Here is a 12,481-nt window from a genome sequence, read left to right on the forward strand (position 1 = left end):
GTGAACATTTGTGTTGAGCAGTTGGACATTGGAGCAGAAACAATATGCAAACAAGAGAAAATACTGGATTTAGACTTGGATTTAGGTTCTATGTGTCTACTAGCTTAGAGATCTTGGGCGTTTGAACTTTTCTCAGCTTCCATTTCCTTATCTGTAAAATGGATGAAGTAATAAACTAGAGCATTGTTGTTAGGATTGTTAGTGATGCAATGTATATTAAATACAGAGACAGATTATTTTAATGGTGTTAATCAGGGACATTAGAAATACAAGAGTTTCAGGCCTCCAGATAAAACCATTTCCACAAGGTCACCTGGTTGCAAAACCAGAACCATAGGACAAGTGGATGTTTTCTGTGCCATGAACCATTCTCAAAGAGAATTATGAACAGGCACACTGATTTCAAGTGTCTAGGATTCTCAGTATTTTGTTTTTGAAAGCAGTAGCCTCATATATTACCTAAACACAGCATGGTTTGGAACTAATCAGATTTTAAAGGACATCTGTGTTGTGAAGAATTTCAAAACTCCTATGTCATCTAATTTTGACTTTTCTCTTTAACATAAAAAAGAATATGTAAGATGTGACACTTTTGGTTACCACACCTGACAAGGTGGCCACTAAAAACCATATGGTCTGGCTCTTTTTCATGCCATGTGTCCTGTGAATGTAGCAGACGGCTCATTAGTCATCATTTAGCTGTCAGTGGGCTTCTGTGTTAGATTTCCCTAAAAACTTTGTACAGAACAACCAAGGGAATACTAATTCTGAATTTCTCTTTGCCACCTGTTTGCATTCATGCTTTTAGAGTGTATTACCAAATCAAAACCTTTAGTGTGTGTTTCTGACACATCTTTGCCCAATCAAAGCTGTTTGAAAAATGCTGTGCACATTCTACTGCTTCATTTTGAAGGATACTGGCTGAAACTTCTTCGATTATGGTGATGAAAACATATTGGAACAAAATGATTGATACCAACAAAAACAAATGTATTTTGGAGCAAACGAAGGCACTGGTTGTTCTTTGCAGTCAACTCAGTTTAATAAGATTGGATAGGCCAACAAAAATCATCTCCTGGATATCACCGCAAAGATTATTAATCGGAGAGTTTACTTGACTGAATTGTGAATTGCATTGGAATCTGTAAATAGAGCTTGGAAGGTGTCGTGGCGTGATGGGAGGAAGGCAGGCTCTGGAAGGAGAGAGATGGTTTGCTTTCGACCTCAGCCACTTAGAAGTTGTATCGGTTAGGATGGCTTCCTCTGCACTTACCAGCGAATCACTTCACCACTGGATTAGCAACAAAATTCAATTTTCCCATATAAAAGCTAGTCCTAAGAGAGGCAGGTTTCAAGTTAAGGTGGATTAGCAGTTTTACAATATAATTTGGAACTGATCCTTTCCCTTCACTCTGCCAACCTTAATCTGTAGGCTTTGCTGTCCCGCTGCTTCTCATTTTCTCTCCATGGCTCTTCTGGTGTCGGGAAATACATCCGTACCCAGCAACTTGCAGGCTGGTCAGGAGTCTTCTGAACTAATGTTTGCTATCCCTTCACAGCTCATTGGACAGTACTGAATCAGTAGTGGGCCACATAATTGGAATGCAAACAAGTTCATTACTGCTCCTTGAAGAAAGGGTCTGGAATTATTTATATTAAAACAATAGGAAAGAGTTACTGGGTTTGAAGTCAGGAATGTCATGATCCTATTGGTGGTTTAGGAAGATCTTTCTGGGCAGAGTATTTTGAAGAATTTGTCAAGGGTTCAGGCCTCTCTCCCGAGAAACCAGGTAGAAGATTGTTTCATGTGAAAACTCATGGACAGGATTTGGCTACACTTACTTAGACGTGAAATAGATGAGGTGCTGTAAAAAGTTATGAATAAGATACAGTTAGAATTGGTGAGAATTGCTCAGTAGTGCACTGGGGGCCAAAAGACAGAGGATGACACAGGGATTCACGTTTCCGGGTGGAACAATAATTCTGTCGCATTGTGCTCACTGAAACGGGGGACATTAGAGAAGGATTTTTTTCTTGTTCAGGGAAAATTCTTTGTTCTTGTGGGACTGTCTGAATTTGGGATGACCGTATGTCATAGATGTAGTAGATGGTTTTATAAGTTGATAAGAATTGCAAGAGAGAAATTGACAAAGACACATGGATTTTGGGGAGTCATTAACATTTGGATTATAAATGAAGATTTGAAGTTTCTGTTTTCCTCTGTGGTCTTTACATAGAGGTATATGCTGATTTTCCTTTAAAATCAACACATAAAAAGCCAATCAAAAATTAAAGAGAAATACATTAGCCATTCTCCATCATTATTGGTTGATGTACGGGCTGACACCAAGACTTCTATTCTTTGGCAAAGCTCCTTTTAAATTTCCATGTGAAGTCCTAATCACAAACCATGTGAGAAGAGAATCTACAAAAGTAAAGAACTGATCAAAATTTAGGTTTGAAGGCTTGGTCTAGGGAATGTAGCTTACAGAAGACACAGGAAATATCCAGAGACAGAGAGGAAATTCAGAGAAATAGATTTTCATTGAAGATAAAGTGTGGCAGTGTTTCTCCTTGGGGATCTTGGCTAAATACATAGCAAATTAGGGACTCAGGGCTACGTAATTCTCATTGTTGAACTTGGTAACATAAATTTTAGTAGAATGGTGGTGGTGGAAGATGGATTTTAACGGGTTAGGTTAAGAATGAGAAAAATTTTGGAGGGTATCGACAACTCATTCAGTAGTTTACGTCGCAAAGAGGACAGAGACCAAGTCTTTATTGGTAGTGAGTGTGAAGTTTGTTTTTGAATACATTTTGGTTAGAGTTTTTGCAAAACACTGTGGTTGATATACAAGAGAATTACTGGCACAAGGATAGGCTTGTCAGGTAATGTTGATGGCCAATTTCATGCCACTGATGTGTGATTTTTCTCAAGCAGTGTTTAACATCCATGGTTCATGTGCAAAGCAGGTGCATTCATTCTTGCTTAGGGCTTAGTTAGTGTCTTTTGGGAAACCAAGGGGATGGGGGCTGTAGTAGAATGATCTTACGTCCACATCCTAAGTTGGGGACTTAGCTGCTGGAAGCTGGAAGCCAGACTCCGAATTTGTGACTAAGAACTCAATGATTGCTTCATGAGTTCTTCCTCCTTGATTTCCCTGGTGCTGGGGTTCTGAACAGGACTGCCGCCTCCTGGAGCTCTTGTTGAACCTCTAGGTGTGTTGAGATGATGCAAGGAAAGAAATACATGAATTGATCAGGAAAGCTGCTGACACAAGTAAGTACTCAGTAAGTTTTGACCTCATATTCTATCTTCCTTTTTCTACAAGAAGTGAATTGCAAAAGCAATGAGTACACTTTGATTCATTGTCCATAGGAGTACAGTTGATTATGGAATCCTGCCTTCAAGGCAGGAGTTGCCAAGAAATCTACCCAACACCCCAAACCTAAAACACAATTTTGACCAAATTTACAAATTTAATCTTCCAGTGGGAAACACATGTCTTTCTCAACACTTAGTTTGTCAGCTGTTCTTTGTTCCCTGCAGCAGTTGTCAAATTATAAAATTTAGCCTGGAAGCGAGAAATCACATCTGTCTGAGTGGGACCATGGAGAGGCCAGACAGCTGTGCACCTGGAGTTTGTTCCCACAGATTAGTTAAATGTGTGTTGTAATTGAATCCAGTAGCTTTTCTGATATTGTTAAGTGGAAATCAATAAGCAGACATCCATCAAAAGTATACTTTATGCAGTGGGACTTTGCTTCAAGGCCTTTCAAGAATGACAGTGCCATCTTCTCTCAACTAATCCAAATGATTCTCTCTTCAGACTGTGGTGGTGCTGTAACTACCATTGTCATAGTGTTGTTGATGGTAAAGTCATGGGAAAAACCTAGAGACAATATAAAAGGAGGATTATGCCTGTGGCTTTCTACTTCTTCTGGGTCATCAGGTGTCACATATTCTTTCAAGTTCTTGCCCAAGGATGATGTTGGGATCACCTGTCTGTTATCTGTCTTTTGACTCCTCAGAGTCTGAAAAAAATATTCATTTTCATGTGCCTATATTTCCTAGGGAATCCAGTAAATTTTCCCACTTTTGGGGACTAGTATTACTTGACGAGATATAAAGAAAGAGTTTTGGAGATAAGAATTAGTTGTTAATAGAATATTCAGTAGTAATATCTAACATATTTAGAACAGGAGGATCAAAATGTTTTCCTTAAGAAGATAGATCCTAAAATATATTTTGAAGGACAACTTGAAGAACTAGCAATTCAGAAAGAAGGGCATTTCAGATAGCTAAAGCACCTTGTTCAAAGCGAGGTGCTAAAAGAAAGATGTGTATTTTAAATTTTATATGTGATTTTTTTTTCTCTGATACATCAGATCCCAAGCATTTGGGCTGTCTTCCACTGCTACTTTCTCAGACCATTTGCAGGGAGCTGGATTGCAAGTGGAAAAGCTGGGACTTGAACCCTTGCCCATATGGGATGTTGGTGCTGCAGGCAGAAACTTAACCTACTACTCCATAGGGCTGGCCCCTGATGCTTTTTTCTAAAATGTTCCTGTAGAGGCTGGACTGTGGCATAGCTGGTGAAGCCACCACGTGTATTATGGGCATCCCATATGGGCACTGGTTCGAGTCCTGGCTACTGCACTTTTGATCCAGCTCCCTGCTGATGGCCTGGGAAAGCAGCAGAGGATGCCCCAAGTGCTTGGGCCCTTGGCACCCACGTGGGAGACTTGGAGGAGGTTCCTTGCTCCTGGCTTTGTATTAGCCCAGCCCCAGCTGTTGCAGAGTGAACCAATGGAAATGTTAGTTCCTGTGTTAGTGAGGTTTTTCTTTTGTGTAACTTTGGGGGTTTGCAATAGAGTAAACAGCCTTTGAACTTTGTAGAGTTATTCCTTCTGGGTAATCAGTCTTTTTTTTTTTTTTTAAGATTTATTTATTTATTTATTTGAAAGTCAGAGTTGCACAGAGAGAGAGAGAGAGATTGAAAGAGAGGTCTTCCATCCAATGGTTCACTCCCCAGATGGCCGCAACGGCCAGAGCTGTACTGATCCATAGCCAGGAGCCGGGAGATTCTTCCGGGTCTCCTACGGGGGTGCAAGGACCCAATGACTTGGGCCATCTTCTACTGCTTTCCCAGGCCATAGCAGAGAGCTGGATCGGAAGTGGAGTAGCCAGGTCTCGAACAGGCACCCATATGGGATGCCAGTGCTTCAGGCAAGGGTATTAACACACTGCGCCACAATAATGCTGGCCCCATCAGTCTTCTTAATGACTAAGTAGAATACCAACCAGTATGCCTAGCAATGTGGTAATTACTCTGTGGCTCAAGGAAAATGACCTAGAAGGCTGTCTCTCAGTTTAATCATTTGACTGTTTTAAAACCATAAATAATAGAATAAAAATATTTTGTATAAAATTCCTGATATCTAATTAATGTCTTCAAGAATAATGGTGGTATCAAACATTTGAGCTAATTATATTCATTAGTGACTTCTCCTGGACAAGTTTTAATTAAGTTGTACAGTGAGGATCAATACTCATTTTGTATTCATTGCAATTCATAACAAGCATATATACTATTCAGAACAACTTAATTACTATAATTGTTGCACAGAAGACACTTAGTGACTGTGCTTTATTATGGCCAGTCCCCCCTCTTAATAAGTCTAGTAATGAAACTGGAAAATGAACCTCTGAAAATTTGCATATATATTATGTCTAAATTTTGGGGATTTTTGTTTAACTTTCTCATTTTGCATTTCCATCTTTTATACAACTAATAGGGGAAATGAGCACTTGTAATAATTTTATTGGTTACATGAAAATAATTTAGGGGCATTGTATAGTCAGAGTACTTTATATTTCCTTAAATAAGATTTAAGTTATTTTATGACTTTTCTTCCCTTATATAAGTAACATTATTTTGATTTGTAAGGAATGACTCATACACTCACATGCTAAATTATGTCCATGAAAATCATGCTTCTGGTTTGCTACACAAAGAATTACGAGAGTGGAGATTTTCTAGTGGCATCATTAGGCTTCTCAACTAGCAAAATGTGGGCCAGTATTGTTCCTGGGGTGTTTTTCCATGTGTCTGACTTCTTCTCATTAAAGGCTGGTAGCAAATACTCTCCCCATCCTCCATATTTTGCAATTAAAAATGTCCCTGTACATTATCAACTATCCATACCAAGAGCCACTGGTGTCTGCTGCGTCAGGCACACCCTCCTGATCTGTCTCTCCAGTGGTTCATTCACAGGACCTGCAGGCTCAGGCTGTGTGCAGAGGCGTGAGCCAAACATGGTGTTCTTTAGGGCAACAGTACGGTTCTCTGCATTCAAGTTTCTGGAGATAAGAATTAGTTTTAATAGAATAGTCAGTAATAATACCTAACAGATTTAGAACAAGGAGGATCAGAAATGTGTTCCTTAGGATGACAGATCCTGAAATATTTTGAAGGTCAGCTGAAGAACTAGCCATTCCAGAGGAGAAGGGTGTTTTAGATAGCTAACGCAGCTTGTTCCAAGCATGGTGCTAAAAGGAAGATGCATATTTTAAAATTTATATGTGAATTTTCATTTTATGGGATGCCTCAAACCCCAATTCATTCTGTATTGTGTGAACAACCTTTTAATGGAGTAATCTGCCAGCAATTAATAAGACACTTAATTTTCCTCTCTTTTCCTCATTTTCCAATTGAGTAATGGTGTATGTAAATATCTTTGCACTGTGGATTTTCTGAAATCATTTGCTTCTAGGAGGAAAGCTATGTTAGTGACATCCATGATTTCCTGTAAACCTCCTAATGTGTTTTTCTAAAGAAAGCCTTTTGATAACATCACCAAAACTGAGGACATATAGATTCCTATTATGGTTATTTTCATGCATTTTGTGTTGTATTCCAATATTGGAAACTCCTAATATATTGTATTAGCAGTAAAGCTATTATTTTGAGATCATTCATTTCCTCCACACACACACACACACACACACCTTAAGCTTAAAAAGAAGATGAAAATGGTAATATTAAATAAATTCAAGTAATCAGATTTTGAAAGGATAGGTGGAATTCTGTTGGTAATAATGAATATTTCAGATGCACATATTAGTAATAGGTCTACAAGGAATGCGGTGTTTCTCCTGGCAAGCTGGCTATGAATTCCTAGAATTCCTGTGCACGTCAGTTTGCCACCACAGGATTAAGTTCATTTCCACTGTCATCAGAGTTAACGCTCTTGGTGTGCTGGCGTGCTCTGCTTTTCCTGATCTACACAGATGTGCTGCTCAGTATCCAAGGTTAATCAAATGAATCATTAAGATGAATAAACATAACAATTTAGATTCTGTGCTCCCCTGGTATTCAGTCATGTCTAGACACAGCCCTAGTGTCCCAGAAAAACCAAAATGAGGACAAGGACATTTATGTTTAATGTAGCCTTATTCCCATGGAAACCAGGAAAGCCCACAATAGAGTGAAAATGGGAATATGAATCTAACTGAGAAGTCAGGTGTAGTAATGTGACTGGCAGGATTTCCAAGGTCAGCAGGTACTAGAACAGCTTTGGTTTGTTTTTGTTTTGTTGTTTTTAAAAGAACTTTTCATTTAGACTATCAGTTTTCTAAGAAATTAATAACTCTCTACATATTTATTAGTCCACAAAACCACAATGATATGAATAAAGATGGTGCAAATGTTATGTGGCATGTGTATCTACAGTTAAAGAACTCAATGCAGTAAGAGAATGCGCAGTATAACTGGTAAGAGAAAAACACACACATATATGAAACTTTGTGGGTGATGTTTGAAAGACAGAGACAGACAGGAAGAGACAGCTCCTATCTGCTCTCATTTATTTCCCAAATGTTTGCAATGGACAGGATGGCCAGGGCTGGGCAGAACTGTAGCTTGGACCTAGGAAGGCAATCCAGGTCTCCCACATGGGTGACAAGAACCAATTACTTAGCCATCACCACCATCTTCCAGGGTCTGCATTAGCAAGAACCTGGAATCAGGAGTCAGAGCCAGGAACTGAACCCAGACTACCTATAGGAGACATGGCGTTTTAACCACTAGGCCACGTGCCTTTCTTTGATTATTTTAATGCTAGTAATATCATTATAGACTTCTGAATTTCTTTATAAGATATTCATTTTTATAAGACATTCAAAGGTTTCAAGTAGTTCATGGAAAAAAGAATTTAAAACATAAATCTATTTTGGTACAAAAACCATTTGGAATAGTATTAGAACACATTTGCCAGACTGTTACCTGTTATTCTTTCAGCCCCAGGCTTATACTTGCTGATAGAATAATCCATTTAGAATTGGTGACATTTCAGGAGATTGGCTCTTGAATATGACATAAGGATTCTTAACTACTTCAGACTAGGAATTACCCAAATGTTTTCCCTTTGGCTCCATATGCCATGCTCACCAGTGTCAAAGTGGTCTAGTGTACAGTGGGCCATGAACATCCATGAGGATTAAGTCTAGTTTGGAAAAATAATGATTTGTGATCTAGGCTGAAAGCATTTTATGAGATAGTTGTTTTCAAGCTACCTTGTTTTTTTAAGACTTATTTATCTGAAAGGCAGAGCCACACACACACACACACACACACACACGGAGGGTGGGGCGCAGAGAGGCAGAGAGAGATTCTCCATCCATTGGTTCACTCCCAAAATGGCCTCAACGGCCAGAGCTGGGCTGGTCCGAAGCCAGGAGCCAGGAGCCTCTGCCACATCCCCTACATGGGGTCAGGGACCCAGGCTATTAGGCCATCTTCTGTGCTTTCCCAGCTGAAGTACAACAGCTGGGACTTGAACTGGTGCTCTAAAATGGTATATATGGGATGCTGGTGTCACAGGTGGCCACCTAACCAGCTCTGGCACAGCACTGGTCCCTCTTTGAGTCACTTTGGTTTCTCAGGGACTATATGTATATGAATATGTGTGTATGTGTGTGTGTGTGTGTGTATAAGAGAGAGAGACAGAGGGTTTGTACATACATGTGTGTACATACTTATCCATAACTTCTATTTGTAATGATAATAGTCACACTTCCATTCTAGGAGATTCCAAACATTTTATGATTCTCAGACATAATGAATCTGATAGATTCACACAAACACATTTTAGACTATGATTCTAAATTTGGGAATGCAGTGGTGGACTCTTAACCATAGCAACAACCTCCAGAATTGCTACAGTTTCCTTGTCTTGGTTAAGGGTATAGAGATTTATTTCTTAATTAAACTTGCAATTTAGATTACAGATTTTGGATAATATCACATCAAGTTATAAGCTTAGGAATAGTTTATTACTGTTTAATGTAAATTATTTGTTAATTGCTTCATAACAGCTTTCTGGAAGAAAATAAAATATGTTTTACTACAGTTTCATGGCTGCAGCTTAAGCCCTAAACCTCTAGTGCCTTTACAAAAAAGGCAAGCTGGTGGGACTTTCATTTTGATGGGCATTTATTTTGTCTCTTTTTTCTCTTGATTATTAGTTCTTTGTCGTTATTCTTGCCTGGCACAAAAGTATGGGAGTTAATGACTTGTGTATAAATTTCTGCTCTAATAATTCTCCAAATGTTTGCTCAAAATCACTTGTCCGCTTGCATTCCAGCAATGTTTCCTAAAAAATTATAGCTCTTTTATTCATCATAATGAAAGCTAAATCTAATTTCAGTCATGAAAAATTGCACACTTTTAGTAACACTATTCGAATAGGGGAGCATTATATATTTTCCTAACTTTTTTTCTTTCTTTTTCAGTGAATTTGTTGGATTCACGCACGGTCATGGGAGACCTAGGATGGATTGCTTTTCCCAAAAATGGCGTAAGTTTTTTTTTTTTTTAATTTCCCCTAAAATGTAAGATACATTTCCTGTCATTATGCTGCACATAAGATGAACTTGGGCTTTTACATGTTTGTTGTTGATAGAGGAAAGATGTGTTTGTCTGGAAAGGTATGTGTGACAGCGACCTCAAATGAGCTCCAACAGTGAACAGACATTAGGGAAGTTTGCAATGACCGAATAACAAATAGGTTATTTTCTTCTGAGTATTTTTCCACAAAGAAATAGAAAGTTTCCTTAAGCATTTTAGGTTGAAACAATGAACACACTTTCAGAGTTCGCTTATATAAAAAGAACATTCAATTTGCTACTGATTTGCTATATAATCATTGCATTATAAAGGTGGTAAAGCAATACATCTGCAGCTAGTATTGGTTGAAAGCTGAGATCAATTTACTTATTTAACTTACAAAATTACAAAATGCAAATATAAAAAAATTGTGAAATCCATGCATTGTATGTGTCAAATACAATCATTTGAATGCAAAATGAGGAAAATTTTCTCTTATATTTTAAAGATAGTTATTCTTCAAATATACACATAGTAAAAATTTACACAATTTTTAATGTGTTTTGGCACACTGTACCATTTAGGATTATACGTGCAAAATAATCCTGGGTGAAATGTAGATCGTCAGAATGGTGTCAGCAATAGTTGTGGAGTAGGGCTTCCAAAATAGCTTTCTTTAATTTAAAAAAAAAAACTTGAGGAAACTGGGGAAAATATGAGCATTAACTCTTTGAGAACTCTGGAAATCAGCTTAGCCCTTGGAAGACATTTATTCAAGAAGAGTGATTCAATCTTTTAGTCTTTCACCTTGCCTGCATATCCTCTTCGCCTGGCCTCCACCTCCCCAGCCTTGAGATAGCCTTGAAATGCAAAAAACTGCCATCAACCTGAAGACTGGCAACCTGGTAGACAGTAGAGGTAGCAGAATAGGATAGGAGATTCTTCCGACCTTCCATAGCAAAGAATTGTAATGATTTGAGTCGGCAGCTCTCTCGAAGTTTACATTTGTGTGGCAGTCTTGATTTCGCTGGACTTTGGGATGTCCTAGGCAAAAAGCCTTTTCCTGCTTTAGCATTTTTCAAAACAGAGAGGAAGTTGCCCAGATTTTCTCTGGTCTATGGCAGTGAGTAAAATTTGAGATAAACAATAGACTGTGTACAAAAATCAAGAGCTTTAAAGTTCTCCAGTACATTGTTGAGAATTGGGAAGGGTGTGCTCATCGGTAGGGCTGTGTACATGCCCAGGGATGTATGTATGCTCAAGCAAGGCCTGAGAAAACCCTAAAACTGTTCATCACTGACAGGCCTGGAGGGCCTGCACCAGCAGAAAGTCCAGCTTATGGCAGAGTTTAATTGCCTGTCTGCTATCTGGATGCTTAAGGGGTGCTCCAACACACGCACACACACACATGCACACAAACACAGAGATCCTGAGCAAAGAGGAGGACATTTATTGTTTTGAGGTTTTTAGGAGAAATCTGCTAAAGCATTAGCTGATAAGTAACGAAGTAATGACTTTGATGGCAATACAGTGTTCACAGGATTCACTTAGAGAAGTCACTTATACAAATAAATGACAACAAGCTTTGGAGGGTGGGAAGAGTCCAGTTTGCGTAGTCTCCACAAAATATTATTTTAGCCATCTTAATTTCAACAAAAAGCTATGAGACAAAGACACAAGAAAGCATTACCATTATATAGGGCAAAAACAATAGAGATTATATTGAGAATTCCTTCCCCACAAATTTTACTTATTTCTATTTTATATATAGTGAAAGAACTAAAGCAAAGGATAGGAATAATATCTCTTAAAATCCAAAACATCAATAAAGAGAAAATGTAAAAAAAGGAAACAAACAAATTCTAGATTTGGAAAGTGCTAAAATGAAAAACTCAGTACTGGGCCTACTACTTACAGCTAGATTGAGCAGGTGGAAGCAAAAATAAGCATATGTTAGAGTAGGACCAATGAGGTCATCTAATTTGAAAAACAGAAAGAAAAATAGTGCTGTGGCTCTCGGACTGTGTGATATGGTTGGACCCTTCCGGAGGTCGTGCTAGGAGAGTCCAGCTGGTGCTGGAGCTTATAATACCAACAGCCCTAGTCCTAGAACTGGAGGATGTGAAGTGAACCCTGTTCCAGTCCTCCAAGGTGACTCTAAGTTGTCTAGGAGATTCGACCGTGGAGGCCATGAGCCCAGAGAGCTGGAATTCAGGTAGATTATTCCCTTTGTCCACTGGATTGATTCCAGGGGCACTGAGCAATTTAGAAGGAATTGTTACAGTCCGGGTGTTGCAGGAAATAGTGGGGTCATCATCTTGATCTCCCAGGGTGGGCATGGATTTTTTTTGTGGGCAGCTTCTGGTGTTAGCCCCCACAAGCAAGGTGAATCCCCCTTTCTCACATAGGGTGCGTGAGCAGAGCTCTGGGGCTGATCCCGCAGTTACTGGTGCAGGGTCCTTCCTTTGTCCTGACTGAGTTTGCTGCTGGTGGAGAACAGAGCTGCACTGCAGGATTTTCCGGTGCCCAGTATGGCGCTCTGTGGGAGTGGGCATTTGGAAGGAAGCAAGTAAATCCTCTTGCCTGCTCCA

At 39.1% G+C, this 12,481-nt stretch overlaps 1 protein-coding gene across 13 annotated transcripts in view; it reads left to right on the forward strand.

The window, feature by feature from the left end:
• Positions 1-12,481, forward strand: part of EPHA5 (EPH receptor A5) — a 368,448-nt gene that overhangs the window by 23,446 nt on the left and 332,521 nt on the right. For all 13 annotated transcript variants that reach the window (XM_008267805.4, XM_008267806.4, XM_017347528.3 and 10 more), the window contains exon 2: positions 9,797-9,861. In XM_008267805.4, the coding sequence (XP_008266027.3) occupies positions 9,797-9,861 (65 nt within the window). The remainder of the gene's footprint in view (positions 1-9,796; positions 9,862-12,481) is intronic.

The sequence above is a fragment of the Oryctolagus cuniculus genome, chromosome 8 (genome assembly GCF_964237555.1).
Source record: "Oryctolagus cuniculus chromosome 8, mOryCun1.1, whole genome shotgun sequence".
NCBI classification, from domain to species: domain Eukaryota; kingdom Metazoa; phylum Chordata; class Mammalia; order Lagomorpha; family Leporidae; genus Oryctolagus; species Oryctolagus cuniculus.